The sequence below is a fragment of the Pseudorasbora parva genome, chromosome 11 (genome assembly GCF_024679245.1).
Source record: "Pseudorasbora parva isolate DD20220531a chromosome 11, ASM2467924v1, whole genome shotgun sequence".
Taxonomy (NCBI): Eukaryota; Metazoa; Chordata; class Actinopteri; order Cypriniformes; family Gobionidae; genus Pseudorasbora; species Pseudorasbora parva.
In genome coordinates this window covers 46,400,798-46,420,078 of record NC_090182.1, presented here as the reverse complement: position 1 = coordinate 46,420,078, position 19,281 = coordinate 46,400,798, and the positions used below count along the sequence as shown (strand labels likewise).

Below are 19,281 nucleotides of genomic sequence, written 5' to 3'. Positions count from 1 at the left end.
GAAAATTCCTGCATTCACCCGTCTTGTTACGCGTGCATCTAGAGCACCAGTCATTTGTAAATGATTTGCAAGAGCCAGTAAAGCACAGAACGCCAGGGCGACCCAGAAATTGCAACGCCGCTTGCAAACCGCCAGAGGGCGACTCAAGAATTGCAACGCCGCTTGCAAAACGCGAAGGCGACTCAAGAATTGCAACGCCGCTTGCAAACCGCCAGAGGGCGACTCAAGAATTGCAACGCCGCTTGCAACCCGCCAGAGGGCGACTCTAGAACCAGACAAAGCCATCTGATGAGCATTTCCGCCTAACTAACTGTAGTCTAGGGCGGGCGCAATAGCGCCATCGTGTGGATAAATTCGGATAGTTTCACTCTCCGTCATTTGATTTTGCCTTAACAAAATAAGTTTGAGCCTATAAATTGTTTATTGCTTACTGTTGTACACAGTTTCATTTATACAATTTTTCTAACAACAACCAAGTCTCCTTTCTCGCTGATTAAACACCCTTATTCGAATTTGAAGTTTAAAAAGAAACATAACTTCCTCTAACTCAAAGTGAAATTAGGTTTAAGTCACACAGTCCAATTGGAAGGAAGGACGCCACCGTGTGGTTATACCCTGTTAAGTCAGCACAACACTAAATCACTACGCCCTTCCTGATTAATTCTTTTATTTGGATAACTCCCATTTAGAGATTAATCGTTATAGGGTAGGATTTTTGATTGGCTTTCTTTTATTTGATTTTCCTTACAGGCTTAGTTAAATTTCATTTAAACTTGCTTTGAATTTAATTTGAATTAAGTTGAGCTTCTAATTTTTATTTTTTTATCTCAAATTTTTTTTTTAATTTAATTTATAACTTTATTTTAATTTTAATTTTCAATTTTTAATCTTAATTTTTAATTTTAATTAATTTTTAATTAAAAATTATTATTATTAATTTTTTTATTTTAATTTTTTTTTTTTTTTTTTTTTATTATTATTAATTTTTTTTTTTCCCTCTCTGCAAAAGTTTTCTTTTCCCCTCCCATCGGGAACAAAGTTCAGTCTGGTAATTACAAACAGTATCAAAGGTGCTTTTTGTTTTATCACTACTTGACAGAAACTTTTGCCTTTTTGCTAAATTGCTCTTGATATTTAAACTTCCACTTCCTTCTCACCTACAATCAAAAGGCCTTTGATCCGGTGAACAGGGGAGCTTTTAATTCATTTTAATTCCACCTGTTTACCCTCTGTGTGTATCCATTGTAGGGCTCACGCGTCCGAGGTGCATTGAGAATCGTCACAGGCTGGTCTCCAGAGGGGGGGTGGCCCGACCGACGTAACCGGCACCGGCTGTGTGTGAGTCTCGGTTTCTTGTATCTCTGTCCGCGGCTGTGGCACGCAGTGGCGACATCAGCAATTCGACACTCCAAAGAAGTCAACCAGTTCAGCTCACGCACGCAAGGCAATCTCTGGGACTAATCCCTAAACCGGGGCCTGAGCGGGGCCACTCTTGAAAAAGAGGGTTCTGGGGACGTTCCGATTTTGCTGCGCGGGCTGGCGGTTGATGGACTGGTGTGTCGGGTTGTGTTTAAAGTCATAAGCTGTTTGAGTGGGCGCAACGCGACACAGAGTGGCAGGGGACCGGGGACACGGCAGTGGGTGTTTGGAAGCGTTTGAAAGGCCAACCACACCGCTGGGTTTCCACTTGAGCGACCTCAATTCACCCCGGATGAGCTAAATGGGACAACCCATAGTACAAGCCGAATTTTAGTATATCTTGAGCATTAAGCCTATTAATTTTCCCTAACACTCCCGGCGCGCACGCTGACATTCCTTTCATTACAGACCAATTCATCTTGTGTTTGTTTCCACTGTGCTCTTTCCTATCCTCACTGTTGGACTATCACGATTGTGTTTCTTTCAGTTCACCAAGAGACCCCAAGGAGAATTAGATAGTCCCGGGACGACCGAGCAGCAGTTCACCAAGTGACAACCAGGGCTACCGCCCACCTAATTGTCTGAATTGTCTAATTATCTAACTGTCTAGATCAGTTAGCCAAAATTCCCAGCTATCCGTACGATAGCTCGTTAGCTTAGAACAAGCTTGCATTGGCTCTCTCTCTGTGTGTGTGTGTGTGTGCTGTGTTTCTTTCGTCCGCAGTAATGTTCCGTGCACCCACTTCCGCCGTCCCGTGGGACCGCCTAACGACATGGCTGGAAGCGCTAACGGCCACCAGTCAAGGAAGTCTGGGGCAGCTGAACCAGGGACAACTGGACACAGAGCTAGACCAGCTGATGACACACGACCCCACGCAGAGCTACTCCAACAAGGAAGTGGCCAAGATCCTCGGAAGCCTCGCCCACGTCCTCATCGCACAGGCACGGCTAAGCGAAGGGAGCTACGACAACCTGGAACAGGAGGCAGCAACGCTAAAGCTTCAAGCCAAGGAGGCCCGGAGAGACCAAGCCCTCACCCAGCTTCGTCTAGATCAGCTTCTAGACACAGAGAAAGATGACGAAACAGACAAAGAACAAAGAAAAGAAATAGGAAGACTTCAGGAGACCCTGAAGGAGCTCCGTCGTGACACCGACCGACGAGTACAGTCAGAGAAAGACGCCAGGAAAAACCTCAACGAAAAGCTTCGGCGTGGCGAATCCCTCCTGGAGAGAGCCACTGATGAACTTAAAAACAGAGACATTAAAGCTAAAGTCTATGCAAAACATTTGCAGTCGGCACAAGCCGAGATCGACGAGCTCGTCCAGCAAAGACACGAGCTCAAAGATGAACTTGACATGGTGCAAAAAGAACTGAGACAATCATATATAGTGCAACGTTACCGGAAGGGGGAAACACACAACACACAGTTTCCCCTGACCAGTTACTCCGCACATTTTAGCCATGAAGCTACGAAGGGGAATGACAGCCCCCTGTTTAAAAGAGCACCCGCCAGTCTCCACGAATCCCCGTCAGCAGCAAAGGAAAGGACGCCCTTCCAGGAAGTCAAGGTCAACAGCCACGAAGCTTCAAAGAACCTTGACAAGCTGGCCAGAAATATTCCTACTTTCAGCCCAGACCCGGCAGGAGGACACGACGTCCACGCGTACTTAAAAGACATAGACTTTTACTTGCAAACTGTCGCTCACGCGAACAACTGGGACAGACTGTACCTGCTCAGGGCCACGTCTAATCGGGACGTACGCAGCTTTCTGGATCGACAACCAGAGGCCATCAAAGCGGACTACTGGCATCTACGACAAGCTCTAATTCGTGAGTACTCCGATCCCGAGTCAGACCAGGGGTTCATCACTGCCATGGACCTCAAGCAAGCTCGACGTGAGACCTCACAGAACTTTTATAACAGACTGCGATGTGCCTACTTCGGGACACGTAACGACCCAGGCATGGAGGAGGACATCAACTTCAAAACTCTTTTCCTCCGAAACCTGCACCCTACCATCAGTTACCACCTGGGGGTGCTGGCGTGCCCGCGCAGCATGGGCACGCAACAGTTAAGAGACTTGGCTCACAAAGCTTACGTCAAACAGAAAACCATTTCTGAAAAGACTGTAAAACAGCCCACCATCTGCCCTGTCTCTGAGCACCACCCAGAGCTAACCCTAGAGGGCGCCAAACAGAACCACAGTTACCGACCCGTCAACAGAGAGTCCAAACCACTCCAAGCCAGCAGAGGGCAGCGTGGTCATAATGGCGACCGTCCACGGTACCAGAGCGATCGCTCTGAAGGATCCTGGGACCCGCCTCGCCCAAAAAGCCAGCGAAGAGGCCACTCTCGACGGGACAATGGTAGGCCCAGACATGAAACCACGTCTGGCAAAGAAAGTGTAGCTGCTTCTGAAGTTACAGAGCTCATAAAGATCCTGAAAGAGCTCCTCCGACAGAAACCTCACAAGGAAGACAAGAAGGACGGACCAGGTACAGCACGACTAGACATGATACCTGAAATCAACCTTCCCGCCCTTCCTGCAACTGAATCATCCACCCTGAACACTGTTCCCCAACCACGGACTAGTGTAATAACTGTTGCACCCCCACACGTCAGCAGCACACACTCACTACAGCTGACAGCAACAGCCTCTAATCAAGACAGCATCATGGGACAGCCCAGCGTACCAGAAAGCGCTGCTTTGATTGTTTGCACGCATAATGAGACACTTGACACATATCCAGACGGCTTATCAAGCAACACACAGGTCCCCACACCAAGACTCCTGGGAAACCTAATCGAGAAGGGGATGGCTCGAAAACTCTATCTGACTATCACTATGGAAAGGGAATTTAAGCTCGAAGCCCTAGTTGACACTGGCTCCGACCTCACGCTTATATCCGCCCAACTGTTTGAAAGACTCAGATTTGAAGCACAGAGGAAAAATCGCACCCTTAACCTTCACACTTGTAAGCTAAATGTGCAGTCGTATAGCCAAAACGACATCCAGCTCAAGCACGTAGCTTCCATCCACCTGACAATTGGACCTATGAGGCTGATACACCCAGTCTATATCTCCCCTATGAACACTTATCCGTTTCTCATTGGAAAAGACCTGCTGGACCGCTTCGAACCCGTACTGGACTTCAAACAGCTGAAAGTCTGGGCTCAAGTGCGTGACCCTCTGCCCCTTCAGACACACACATCGTCTGAGCAAGACTGTCAAGTCACAGAGGTCACGGGAACTCCCACAGAGCCAGACTGCCATGTCACAAAGGCCACGGGACCCCCTGCAGCACACTGTGACAACACAGCCTCAGCCCCAAAGCCAAGTTCAAGTTCGCTACTTTGCACATTTCAGCTATCCAAAGACTCTGATGCCTTCTGCCCCCAGGTCATGAATGACCTACAGCTGAATGACATTGTCACAACGAACAGTATCCCTGCACTGTGGGCAGACAACTCAACAAAAAGTCTACCACTGTGCAATACAATCAGTAAAAACACACCACACGGCAACATGTGGGCACCCCCGAACCCCACATCCTGCCCCATTGTTGCAGTGCTAACCCACAGCAAGCGATCGACACCGGCTACAATGCCGGCCTTGCAGCTGCTATCGCTAACTCCGCAAATTTCCAACAACGATATTGCGGATATGCAAACCTCTGACACTGCAATAAAGACAATTCTTGACCACCTCTCAGACCCCTCCAACCACCCTATCACTGACTCTGAGCTCATTGATGACTCTAGCCACAAGCATCTACATAACTCCAGACACATGATGCGTATTATGGACAACATTCTCTGGTGTGCACCCGATGGCAACACAGCGCCACAGCTTGTAGTGCCACGGTCGCAAAGGGGGGTGATGCTAATGTACGCCCACAACACACCATGTGCTGGACACCACGGCACCAGAGCCACGCATGACACACTGAAACAGGTGGCATATTGGCCTGGGATGCATCAAGAGACGGCAGAGTATGTTAGAGAATGGCTAGTTCGCTGCCAGTTCCAACCAGCAAACCCGAACCACAGAGCCCCACTGCAACACAGAGGGACCACGTTCCCATGGTCAAACCTACAAATCGACCGGGTAGAACCCCTGCCCAGGTCCACAAAAGGCAAAAAGTACTTTCTCACAGTGGTGTGCCAGTTTACCAAGTGGGTGGAGTGTCAACCAGCACCCAACGACACCGCCCAGACCACGGCATACCATCTGATGAATCACATCTTTTTCCTATCAAGATTGCCACTGAGAATCAACTCAGACAGAGGCATCCACTTCACTACTGAGGCCATGCAACAGATCTGGAAATGCCTAAGAAACGCGGCCGTGATCATGCTCCTGTGCCTCCAGACAATCAGAGGCCAGCCACCACCACACATCATCACACCGGGTCCAACCTCGGGCATCGCACTGAGAGAGCAACCTGGACTGCTGATCACCAACTGCAAACGAATCCTTAAAAGAAAGACGTACTCTCCTGAACTTCACATCAGCAGCGCCAGCTCCTCCAGCCCTGCACACAAACACAAAGGGGGGGAGGAGCCCAAGCCCTCTGAATAACTTTATACCAGCTTCAAGAACCTTCTCCTCCAACACCAGTTAGTCACCTTGTAGGCAATACTGCCAAGCCCCATACTATGTCATGCATGTGATTTGAGAAAGAAGGCCTTTAACGAACACAAGGCCGCCTCTGAAGGGATTCTCAAAACCCCAATGACTTTGAACTTTGAAACAGAGAAACCAAAGTGGATCACCAGAAGGCACCCAGCCTGGCCACAATGCGAGGCACCCTCTGAAAAGTTCCTAGTCAGCATAGGACATAAAAGTGTCAAGATGCAGTCCATCTTCCTAGGCAGGAGACCTAAAGGACTGACTGGCCATTGCGAGGAACATGGTTCCACCCAGGGCTGCAGAAAGCCCACAACACACCTGCACCACACAAACGGACTTCTGGATGACAGGTGACGCACCGTCAGGGCACCTGCTGCCTCGACACCTGCTGCACAAGCACAGAGACCTGAACTGGGCTACTGTCTGCCTTATCTGCCATGGAACGACCATCACTTCAGGAGACACAAACAACTGGAGCCTAACATGGCTATGGTGTGTCTGATCTTCCTGAATCTTTGATATCGCTCGTTGTTGTCCATAGGAGGGACAACAACTAGCGAAAGGGGGGATTATGTAGCGACTCAGGCGAATCAAACACACAATCGCCAGTTACATTTAACAAATATGCTTTGAAAGTTGTGCTGATGGACAGACCTTCCCCCAACACAACAGCTACCCTGGAAACCATCTGATAAGATGTTTTACGACCGGAAAGAATGTGGAGAAAGTCTTATACACAAAGAGCTTAAGACACAGAGCTTTTGCCTCAAATTATAGACAAACCATCTATAGATGAACATGCACCCCAGGACATTATATGTAAACACATAATTGTTTTGTAAAATGTTTCTTCTGTATGGTATTTTGCATCTTTTTGTCTGTGTCTTAACAAAGTACTAGTTCAGATAACCTCATATATGTCATGTCTCCTATCAAATTAATGCTCACTTCACGACGTACACTTCCATGTATATCACTTATTCAGAAAATGCAGTGTGTGTTTGTTGCATTAATTATAGTATGAAGACTCAGAGACCCACTGAGTCGAACCTTCAAACAAAGAGCAATAAAGTCTGCTGAGGAATTTCCCGCCGGGAAATCCCAACACTCTCATTGGTTAAGTCTAACCCTGGAGGGTGGGACTATTTCCAGACCTTAAAAGACCAGTGAAGACAGCCTCTTCCTTCTTCTTGTTCTCTTACTCCGCTCTGTTCACTTCTCCTCTCTCTCCTGTGGGAGCCAACACCCACGGGGGGGGGGGCTGGCACTCAAGCCAGGCCACCAATGCAGGCCCTCCAAGCAGGCCTCATCTCTTCCAAAAATCTTCTCTTCTACAATCTGATCTTCAAGAACACGAAGCATCGCTAAAGCAAACAGCCGCTTCCCTCCCAACCTCGGAAAGGACCGCCGGACCGCCGGACACGCAGACACACATGCACACAAGCGAGAAGCCAAAACGAAACCAAAAAGAATGCAAGTATTCTATTTCTTACTGCTGTAAAGAGGGTGTGTTATTCTCCCGTTGGGATAAATTAACTCCGTGAAGGTCGTATTTGGTTGAACTGAAGGAAAGTTGTGTTTCTTACCCTCCCCCACTCTCTTTGTCTCTCTCTCTCACTCTCTTTGTCTCTCTCTCTCTCTCTTTTATCTCTCTCTAACTTCAATCTATTCATTATTCTCTTTTATGTATTCTTTCGTTAATATCTATACTTCTACTCTCTTGTTGCATATTTAGTATGTACTTTCTGTGTGAATTGTAGTGTTATTTTTAGTCTGTGTTTATTAAACCTTCAAAAGACATTTAATGAGTTGAATCTGTTATTCTGCCACATACACGAAGTCAATGAAACTTGCGATCTAAACGTTACCTAACTGCTTATGCTACTATGTTAGTAAAGTAAACTGTATGACCATTTGAAATATTGAACTTATCCTGATCAGTAAAGTTAATGTTTCTTATGCGCTCGTAAAGCAGTAATCCATTATTGAGAATTGATTTGAAAAGTCTATAACTAATTTGCAGGACAAACTTAGTAGGATAATTTCAAGCAATTTCATAAAGGGTTACTTGTATTTAATTAAACAATTTTCCCTATCGGAAAATTTTAATACGTAATGAACAACCGGCAAATCATATTCATAAATTCATGAATATTGAATATTAAATCCCTTTTGAGTTAATTATTCCCCGAGACATTAAACTCATTAGTCGTTGTTGTTACACTAGAAGTCACATCAACAGTTCTCTCCTTCGCCATGATTAATGTTGGCACGACCAACTCAGAAACTCAGGTATCAAAATTATCCCTGAGCTTCCCAGAGGTAAATATGACTTAAGATGATCAGTTGTTATTAACAAGAAAAACTATTTATGATAATTATCCCGTGAAGGCAGCATGAACGCAGCTCTGGGTTCAGCAGATTTCAGCGAGTTTTTGTCATAATCAGCAGCAGCTGCTGGAGGTTTTCTTCCCTGTTCCCCATGTTTGTCCTCTCTGAAGGTCAGATTGAGACCCATGAGATTCCTCTGGTGTGTCGCCGGGTAACTGTGTCTCTGATGGGTTTAGCGCTGCGGAGCTAATAACTTACACCCATTAGAGAACATGAAGAAATCCCTCGAGATTAAATCTTTATAAGGGTTTATAAAAATGCAACTGTTCGTTATTTCTGTAGTTCATGTCAGTTAAAAAATATTAACAGATACAACATTTGATTATATTGATGTATTAGTAAATGTTGCATTAAAGTATAATAAATGCTTTAGAATTATTTTCATTGTTAATTCATATGAACTTAACTGTATTTAACTCATGTTACCAAATGCAACCGTATTATAAAGTGTTACCTGAGATCTCAACATAAACTCATTAACTGAGTTTGCATCGATCAGTGGATGGGATATATAAGGTAGCAAGTGAATATATTGCCCTTAAAGTTAATGTGTTATTAGCAAGACAAATGGGCAAGCGTAAGGATTTGAGTGAGTTTGACCAGGGTCAGGCTGGGTCAGAGCATCTCCAAAACTGCAGCTCTTGTGGGCTGTTCCCGGTCTGCAGTGGTCAGTATCTATCAAAAGTGCTCCAAGGAAGGAACAGTGGAGAACCGGCCACAGGGTCATGGGCGGCCAAGGCTCATTGATGACCGTGGGGAGCGAAGGCTGGCCCGTGGGGTCCGATCAAACAGACGAGCTACTGGAGCTCAAACTGCTCCAGAAGTTAATGCTGGTTCTGATAGAAAGCTGTCAGAATACACAGAGCAGCTCAGTTTGAGGCGTATGGACCAGTCAGGGTGACCTCTGACCCCTGACCCCGCCGAAAGCACCAACAGTGGCACGTGAGCATCAGAACTGGACCACGGAGCAATGGAAGAAGGTGGCCTGGTCTGAGGAATCACGTGTTCTTTTACATCACGTGGATGGCCGTGTGTGTGTGTGTGTGTGTGGCTTACCTGGGGAACACATGGCCCCAGGATGCACTATGGGAAGAAGGCGAGCCGCCGGAGGCAGTGTGATGCTTTGGCCAATGTTCTGCTGGGAAACCTTGGGTCCTCCATCCATGTGGATGTTACTTTGACACGCTCCACCTACCTAAGCATTGCCGAGACCATGTTCAGCCTTTTATGAAAACGGTATTCCCTGGTGGCTTCCAGCAGGATAATGTGCCAGCCACAAAGCACAAAGGGTTCAGAAATCGTTTGAGGTTGTCCGGCTATCACCAGACCATGCTCAATCTTTTAAGACTGAACATTAGTCTGGGAAGTCTGATTTGAATTTTCTACTGCACAAGAGGCGTAATGATCAAACCAATCAGACCAACGATCCAGCGCCTCTATCCGTCGTCGTGTTAAAGCCGCCAATAGCACCAGGTGGATATGCCGGCTTGTGATTGGTCCCCGCAAATTTGTTAGGGAGTAGAAAAATGTCCAGGTTTACAGCCTGAGCTGCAGAGCGAAATCAAATCGCTGGCAGATCGGGATGGGTTTACCCGGTCTAGGTATGAGGAGCATATCAACGAGTTTGAGGCGTTGACTTGGCCTCTAAATTCAACAGATCTCAATCCAACCGAGCATCTGTGGAATCTGCTGAACAAATAGGTCATATCCATGGAGGACCCACCTCGCCACTTACAGGACTTGAAGGATCTGCTGCTAACATATTGGTGCCAGATACCACAGCACACCTTCAGGGGTCTAGTGGAGTCCATGCCTCGATGGGTCAGCAAAAGGGGGACGAACACAATATTAGGAAGGTAGTCATAATGTAATGCCTGATCTGTCTATCTCTATACTCTACTTTATACTTCAGAAACGGAAAAAAAGTAATCATGTATTTAAGGAACAACAAACAGAGAATAAAACATACGCTTTTGTTTCAATGTAAGATAATTTCAGGTTATTAGAACTGTATTTTTTATATCAATTAAGTGGCACAAAGTTGCACATATGATTCCATTACAGCGTTTAAGGTGGGAACATTATTAGGGAGCACTTACCCATATAATCTTACTATACGACAAGCAGGGCTGGACTGGGGCTAAAATTCGGCTCAGGCAAACCCAGCCCATCCGGCCCATGAATGTTTTTGCTGGGGTTGGGGCCTTAAATTGGCGTATATAAATAAAACTAGGACAAGGATAAATAATGATAGATATTATCGAATTTGCTGCAAATGCAGATAAACTTAATATTGCTTTTTTGTCACACAGAAATGCCCTTGGCAGTAAAGCACTGATGATTTTGAGCTAGGATGCAGTAAAGTAAATGTAGCCTACTGCTTTTAAATGCTGTCACTCTCGTGTCCTTCCAAACCTGTATGACCTCTGTGAAATGTTTTGAAGAATATTGGCAAGCCATTTTGGTTAGGCTTTGAATATTGTATGAACAAAACAAAAAAAACACACTTAAATTATTTTATTTTATGCCACACAGAAATAAATTCATTTAGGTTTGGAATGACATTAGGGTGAGTAAATGATCACATTTTTGGGTTGAACTACCCCTTTAAAAACAATCATATTTTTCAAGAGTTAACACATAATTTAAGTAAGACACTGATATCAATCTTTCATGAGGCTATCATTGAAATATAACGTAATTACATTTCATTGGATCTATTAAAAAAAGTTTTAAATGGGAAAAAAAGCTTTGTCCTTGATTCATGGGATCCAGACTTTAAAGCTGTTTTATAGACTATAGTTTAACTGTAGGCCAGTTTCATTTAAATGTAAGATCATGGTAGTCACAGGGTAAAACACATTGACTGTAAAAACCTTGCTCCTCATTATATGGCTACATGGTTTCTAAAATATATAAAACATATAATAAACTATTATATTTGTAAGAAGAAGAAAAAAGTAAGCTGTAGAAAATACGAAAACAGCCTCTATAAAAGTGATTTATATTCTGCAATATTAATTTAAGTAATATAGCAACATTTTAAATATTTTTTTTCTTCCAAAACACCATATTTATTCTATATTATTACACCATATTTATTTTATAAAGTGAAACGTTTGTGTGTATTGCCGTTTTGTGTGTAGGGGCGGCAGTGGCTCAGTGGTTCATGTAGGTTGTCTACGAACTGGAAGGTTGGTGGTTAAATCCACCTGACCAAGTGTCGAGGTGTCCATGAGCGAGACACCTAACCCCAGCTGCTCCTGATGAGCTGGATGGTGCCTTACATGACATCGCCGTCGGTGTATGAATGGGGGAATGAGAGGAAAGATGTAAAGTGCTTTGGATGGCCATAGGGTCTGCTAAAAGCGCTATATAAATGCTGTCCATTTACCTCGTCATGAATACATGCTCGTGGCTGTTTTCAGCTGATTCAACACAGAACTCGGTATGGTCCCATATCATACGATTGTATAAAACAAAATTCGGGGTCAAAGTGCCGTATACAGCAGCATTTAAAGGCAGCGTACGTTTGTCAGCGGCTGCGCTGTGCGTATATTCGCCTTTTGCAGTTCCATGCGCTCAAATAATAAATAAATAGAAAAAGCGCCTAACATGGAGGGGAGGTCTCTCTCGGTTTGGCCTGTGAATTCAGAAGACAAACCAATGGGCCGCTGTCGATGCATGTTGTCAGTGGCAAAACAAAAAAAAAAACTACCAAAAAAAACAAAGTGCGTCAGCCCACCGGGCAAATGCCAGATTACCAGTCCAGCCCTGATGACAAGTAATATCTGAGACAAAGATGACACTTAAAGGGTTAGTTCTGTTATGAGTGAACTAACACTTTAATAAAAAAAAACATAACTGAGATCTCAGATAAGATGAGAGCTTTGAAAGAGCATGTGTGTGTTTGTGTTAATGTGCTGATTAACATTAGCGTCAGCTCGTTAGAGGTCATTCTCTTTCTCTCTCTCTCTCTCTCTGTGTGTGTGTGTGTGTGTGTGTGTGTGTGAGCTTCATTGTGTTCAGAGTTTATAGTCTCTCTTAAGATTTAGAGTAACGACCTGCCAAACCAGCAGCGGACAAACGATTCATCCTTTACAGCGGCTGTATTTCAGCCTCCAGTGTGTGTGTGAATGTGTGTAAAGTAAATGCATTTGTGAGTGTGTTTGCACCATGACCATCAGTAGTCACATTTACCACATGGAGTGCATTCTGGGAGTTTTAGTCATTTATGGACCTTCTGTTACATTAGAAAGTCAGACAGACTGATATGACCACACACACACACACACACACGCACACGCACACGCACACACACACACACACACACACACACACACACACACACACACGAGTCCCGCCCTTCACTCACCATTGGCTGAGACACACAGAAGCAGCTGTCAATCAAGACGTCCTCCAAAAGCTCCTGATCTACAGAAATGAGATCAAATAAACATGATCAAATACACAAGAAAATTAAGACACAATGACTAACATTATTTATTTGATAAACACTATATTGCCAAAAGTATTTGGACACACCCTTCCGAATCATTGAATTCAGGGGCCGTATTCACAAAACATTTTATATTTGCACTAAAGAGTTCTCCTAAATGGCAGTAAAACTATTCACAAAGCTGCTGAGAGCAACTTTCACTAAGGAAACGAGCGAAGCCTAAAGCTAAGCGTAAGGGCAGGGTTGACCTCATTGCTATGGATGATGTCATCATGCTTACTGACTATACCCCCAGTGATTGGCTGCCAGGGGAGGGATCTCTGTCTGTGATTTAATTTACATTTACATTTATGCATTTAGCAGACGCTTTTATCCAAAGCGACTTACAACTCAGGAGAACAGGAAGCGATCCGTCAAGAAGAGGCAACGAAACACAAAAAGTGCCCTAAATACTAAGATTTGTACACTGCTCAGAGTAGCAAAGACCAGAAAAAGAAAGAAGAAAGGAGAAATAGAGGGGGAATTTTTTTTTTTTTTTTTTTTTTTATTGTAAGATTAAGTGCTCATGGAAGAGATGAGTTTTTACCTGTCTTTTGAACGAAGTGAGTGATTCTGTTGTGCGTATGGAGGACGGAAGATCGTTCCACCAACCCGGAACAATGAAAGAAAAAGTTCGAGAGAGGGATTTCATGCCTCTCTGTGATGGTACCACAAGCCTTCGCTCATTAGCTGAGCGAAGGCTTCTGGTGGGGGTGTAGACTCGTAGGAGTGAGTCGAAGTATGCGGGTGCTGCGCTTGTGGAAGATCCATAAGCAAGAGTCAGGGCTTTGAATTTGATCCGGGCAGCGAGTGGTAGCCAATGCAGAGAGATGAATAGAGGTGTGACATGAGCCCCTTTTGGGCTCATTGAATACAAGACGTGCTGCAGCGTTCTGGATCATTTGCAACGGTTTGATTGCACAAGATGGAGGTCCAGCCAGAAGCGCGTTGCAAAAGTCAAGTCTAGAAATGACCAGGGCTTGGACAAGAAGCTGTGTTGCATGCTCCGTAAGGAACGGTCTGATTTTCCTGATATTGTGCAATGCAAACCTGCATGACCGAGCCGTCTTCGAGATGTGGTCTTTGAAGGACAGCTGGTCATCAAAGATTACTCCAAGATTTCTGACCGACCCTGAAGGAGTAATCAGGGATGAACCTAGCTGGATGGTAAAATCGTGTTGTATGGTGGGGTTAGCAGGGAAAACAAGCAGCTCAGTCTTTGCTAGATTGAGCTGCAGGTGATGTTTTTTCATCCATGCCGAGATGTCCGCCAGACAGTTTGAGATTCGTGCAGCTACTGTGGGATCATCTGGTTGAAATGAGAGGTAGAGTTGTGTGTCATCAGCATAGCAATGATAAGAGAGACCATGTGCCTGAATGATGGGTCCCAGTGATGTAGTGTAAATGGAGAAGAGGAGAGGTCCAAGCACTGAGCCCTGAGGAACCCCCGTGGTCAGTTGATGTGTTTTGGATACCTCTCCTCTCCAGGCAACCTTAAAAGACCTACCTGTGAGATAGGACTCAAACCAGTGGAGTGGAGTCCCTGTGATGCCCAGTGATGAGAGGGTGGACAGAAGAATCTGATGATTCACAGTGTCAAAGGCAGCAGACAGATCAAGGAGGATGAGGACTGATGATTTGGATGCAGCTTTAGCCAGCCGCAGGGCTTCAGTAACTGACAGTAATGCCGTCTCAGTTGAGTGGCCCTTTTTGAAGCCTGACTGGTTTTTGTCCAGTTGATTAGTCTGTGAGAGGAAAGATGAGACCTGGTTGAAAACAACTCTTTCAAGTGTTTTCGCAATGAATGGTAGGAGAGAAACAGGTCTGTAGTTCTCTACAAGTGATGTGTCTAATGTGGGTTTTTTAAGCAGTGGGGTTACCCGAGCCTGCTTGAATGTGGTGGGGAAGATGCCGGTGGAGAGAGATGTGTTGATGATGTGTGTGAGTGCTGGTAAGAGTGTAGGGGAGATGGCTTGTAGGAGATGTGAGGGGATGGGATCTAGAGGGCAGGTAGTGGGATGGCTGGAGAGGAGAAGCTTAGATACTTCGTCCTCAGTGAGTGTAGAGAAGGAGGAGAGAAGATGTTTGGCTGTGGATGTGGCTGATTCAAAAGTGTGTGTGTGTGGAGGTGTGAACTGACTGCTGATGAGTGTGGTTTTGTTTGTGAAAAAATTGGCAAGATCGTCTGCAGAAAGAGAGGTGGTGGGAGGTGGTGGAGGGGGACAGAGGAGAGAGGTGAAAGTTCTGAAAAGTGTGCGCGAGTCTGAGGTGCTGTTGATTTTGTTGTGGAAATATGCGGATTTAGCTGTATGGACGTCCTGTGAGAAGGAAATGAGCAGAGATTGGTACTTACTCAGGTCAGATGGGTCGTTTGATTTGCGCCATTTTCTCTCTGCTGCCCTAAGTTTGGTCCGGTGTTCACGGGACCACGGGACCATAATTATTCACGGGTATAATTATAGAAATATTTTGCAGAACAAGGTTTCATATTGCTATATTCAAATACATATTTAAAAAAGTAGGCTAAGTGTGACTAATTACACTAGTAAATGTTCAGCCTATTGTCACCTCAACAGTTTTCTGGATCCCTTCGCCGCCCATTTCCATTTGTAAGTGTGAACTCGTAAAATAACTACCACAGGTAGTAATCTGATATATATATTTTTTTATTAAAGATACATTTATTATCACTATTGCCTCGATACTAAATATTCCACACTCAGCTGTTAGTGAGATTATAAAAGAGTGGAAGCGATTGGGAACAACAGTAACTCAGCGGTAGGCCAAGTAAAATCACAGAGCGGGGTCAGCACATGCTGAGTGTCACAGTTCACAGAAGTCACCAACTTTCTGCAGTCAACAGCTCCAGACCTCCAAACTTCTGTGTCTTTCAGATGAGCTCAAGAACAGCGTAGAGAGCTTCAGATCACCAAGAGCAATGCAAAGTGTGGGATGCAGTGGAGTAAAGCAGCCGCCACTGGACTCTAGAGCAGTGAGACGTGTTCTCTGAGCGACCAATCACGCTTCAGTCGGACAATCCCATGGACGAGTCTGGGTTTGGTGGTCGCCAGGAGAACGGGACTCGCCTGACTGCATTGTGCCAAGTGTAAAGTTTGGTGGAGGGGGGATTGTGGTGTGGGGTTGTTTTTCAGGGGTTGGCCCCATAGTTCCAGTGAAAGGAACTCTTAATGCTTCACCAAGACATTTTGGATAATTTCATGCCTCCAACTTTGTGGGATCAGTTTGTGGGCGGCCCCTTTCTGTCCCAGCATGACTGCGCTCCAGTTCACAAAGCGTCGGTCCATAAAGACATGGATGAGGAGTTTGGTGTGGAGGAACTTGACTGGCCTGCACAGAGTCCTGAGCTCAACCCGATAGAACAGCTTTGGGATGAATTAGAGCGGAGACTGAGAGCCAGGCCTTCTCGTCCAACATCAGTGCCTGACCTCACAAATGAGCTTCTAGAAGAATGGGCAAAAATCCCCATAAACACACTCCTAAACCTTGAGGAAAGCCTTCCCAGAAGAGCTGGAGCTGTTAGAGAGGGTGGGCCAACTCCAGATTAAACCCCACGGGTTAACAATGGGACGGCATTAAAGCTCATGTTCAACCTCAGGGGTAATGGTTAATTAATTGTTTTTTTCTTTTTTCTTTGGATTATTGAAGACAAAGCACAGTATAAAAGTATCATAACAATATTTCATATGACTCGTGTGTTATATTTAGATGAAGAACATCTTAGAACACATTTTTGATAATATCAATCAGCATCCACTTTTCTTACGTGGTAAAACGAAGCTCGGACATTCTGCTGAAGATTAAAGTTTTTTTTAAATGTATAAAAGAAGTATGCGATAGTGAAAATTCAACCTAAACCTATGATAAATCAGCAAAATGTATATTTGTGTACCTTAACATCAAAAGAAGCGGTCGTGGAAATACATTTTACAGCTCATTTTCCCTGAGTGGGTAAAAATAGAGAACCTAATTCATTTTCATTTCATTCCTCTGGAGAATAGAGCTTGGAATTATGTATCATAAAGAACACATATGTCTCTCTGAGCGGGGAGAGAGAGAGAGAGAGAGAGAGAGAGAGAGAGAGAGAGAGAGAGAGAGAGAGAGAGAGCAGGGAGTTTCATGTTTGTATGCGAGTAAAAGGTAAATGAGTCATGTGGGATTTGCGTGTGGCTGTTTTTAGAGCACCTGAGGGGCTTTCAGCCGCTTCAGCAGGTACACCTGACGCCGCTTGCAGGAATCGTGTAAATGATGTGTGTGTGAGTGAAGATAAGGCTCTTATCTTGATTGACAGGTGTGATCTCTGTCTCTGCCCATTAGCTGTTTCCATGACAACTACAAACATCCCATTCATCTGCCCTGACAGAAGACCATTTCTGAGTGCAAGGAAATCCATGGAAAGTGTAAAAAATACATTAAAATAAAAACGATCAAAAATAAATCAATTAATAATGAAGTGAAAAAAAGAAGAAAAAATGTTTAAATCATAAAAAATAAATAATTAATAAGATAAAAATAACTAATCAACATTTGATTAAAACAAACAAATAAATGTATAATTATATTAAAATAAATGAGTAAAGTAAGAAATAAATAAACAAATAAACAGGATAAATAATCAAAAGTTAGTAATTATCAAAAAATAATGAAACATAATTTGATTAAAATAAATAAACATTAAATAAAAACAAATAAAAAAAGTAAAAAAATTAATAAATAAAAAAAGATAAAACACAGTCAACAAGTTACAAACACCCCATTCATCTGCCCTGACAGAAGATCTCTACATCACACACACACACACACAGAGAGAACAGAATTACATGGACATCGGCATGTCATAATCTAGGTGGCGTGGCCTAAAATCTGAATACACACCAACATATAAGGAGGACTTTGCATTCTCCTAATGTAGGTCAAACCAGTGCACGCACGCACGCACACACGCACGCACGCACGCACGCACGCACACACACACACACACACACACACACACACACACACACACACACACACACACACACAGGGTGTTAATGGTAAATGGACTGCATTTATTTAGCGCTTTCAACAGCCATCCAAAGCGCTTTACATCTTTCCTCTCATTCCCCCATTCATACACCGACGGCGATGTCAGCCATGTAAGGCACCATCCAGCTCATCGGGAGCAGCTGGGGTTTTTAATGTGAGGTTCATTTTAATGTGAGGAAATCTCTCTGATTCATTCTCGTGTCGCTGACCGCCTTGCTTCAGTCATTAACCTTCTGATCTCTGACTCATTATGCAATTAATTTTGTTCAATCATTTAAAATGAACTCAGGAGAAAACAAATGACCTCTAGAGGAGCGCATCATCCATTAATGAAGCAATCGGCACAGCATGTGGGCGTGGCCACAGCACAGCTGCCTGCTATCCAATCAGAAGAGAGCTGGGGCTGGACTAAGAAGGAAGGCTGAAGAATCACGAGAGAGCGATAGAAACGGGCCCAGGAACACATAGATCACATTTACAGCAGCTCCTCTGCCAAAGTCTCGGTGGAGAAACCTCTGACAGAATAAATCCTCAGCCTCACTAATGGTCTGGAGCTCGAGAGGAATCAAATTTATGTTTATCGCAGAGCTGAGGAGAACACTGATCGGTTCATGACCATATACTGAGATTACGCTGTGTTTCGCTTATTCATTCTTGCTGAGGGTTGATGGTTTAAAGAAGGGCCAATGATTGCTCTGGGTGGAGGAGCGAAGCAGGAGCGATGATGTCAGGACTGTGGGCGGAGTCATGATGTCATCATGATGTTCGACCACGGGTTTTCCGATTTGAGCCCAGGGACAGAAGTGCTTGCAATTCTGGGAAAATGTTCACAGAAAAGACGTTAAAAAAAAAAACAAAACAAAACAAAAAACACCAAACTAAATAACCAAACATTTGATTAAATTAATAAATAAGTAAACATTCAAGTATTATAACAGTAGTAGGATAAAATGAGTATGAAAAATCCTAATAATGTAACTCAATAAAAGCTAAATACACGTTTGTGGGTAAAAACAAGTTTGGGACTTTAATTTGACTTTAATGCCATCCCATTGTTAATCCGTAGGGTTTAATATGGAGTCGGACCACCCTTTGCTGCTCTAGCAGCTTCAGCTTTCCTGGGAAGGCTTTCCTCAAGGTTTAGGAGTGTGTTTATGGGGATTACTGGAGCGCAGTCATGCTGGGACAGGAAGGGGCCGTCCCTAAACTGTTCCCACAAAGTTGGGAGCATGAAATTGTCCAAAATGTCTTGGTGAAGCATTAAGAGTTCCTTTCACTGGAACTAAGGGGCCAAC

The 19,281-nt window shown here is 44.3% G+C and overlaps 1 protein-coding gene across 2 annotated transcripts in view; it reads right to left on the bottom strand.

The window, feature by feature from the left end:
* The window catches only part of LOC137093294 (putative methyltransferase NSUN7), a 68,160-nt gene that overhangs the window by 33,385 nt on the left and 15,494 nt on the right, over nucleotides 1-19,281 (bottom strand). For both annotated transcript variants that reach the window (XM_067458125.1, XM_067458126.1), the window contains exon 3: nucleotides 12,821-12,879. In XM_067458125.1, coding sequence (XP_067314226.1) covers nucleotides 12,821-12,879 — 59 coding nt within the window. The remainder of the gene's footprint in view (nucleotides 1-12,820; nucleotides 12,880-19,281) is intronic.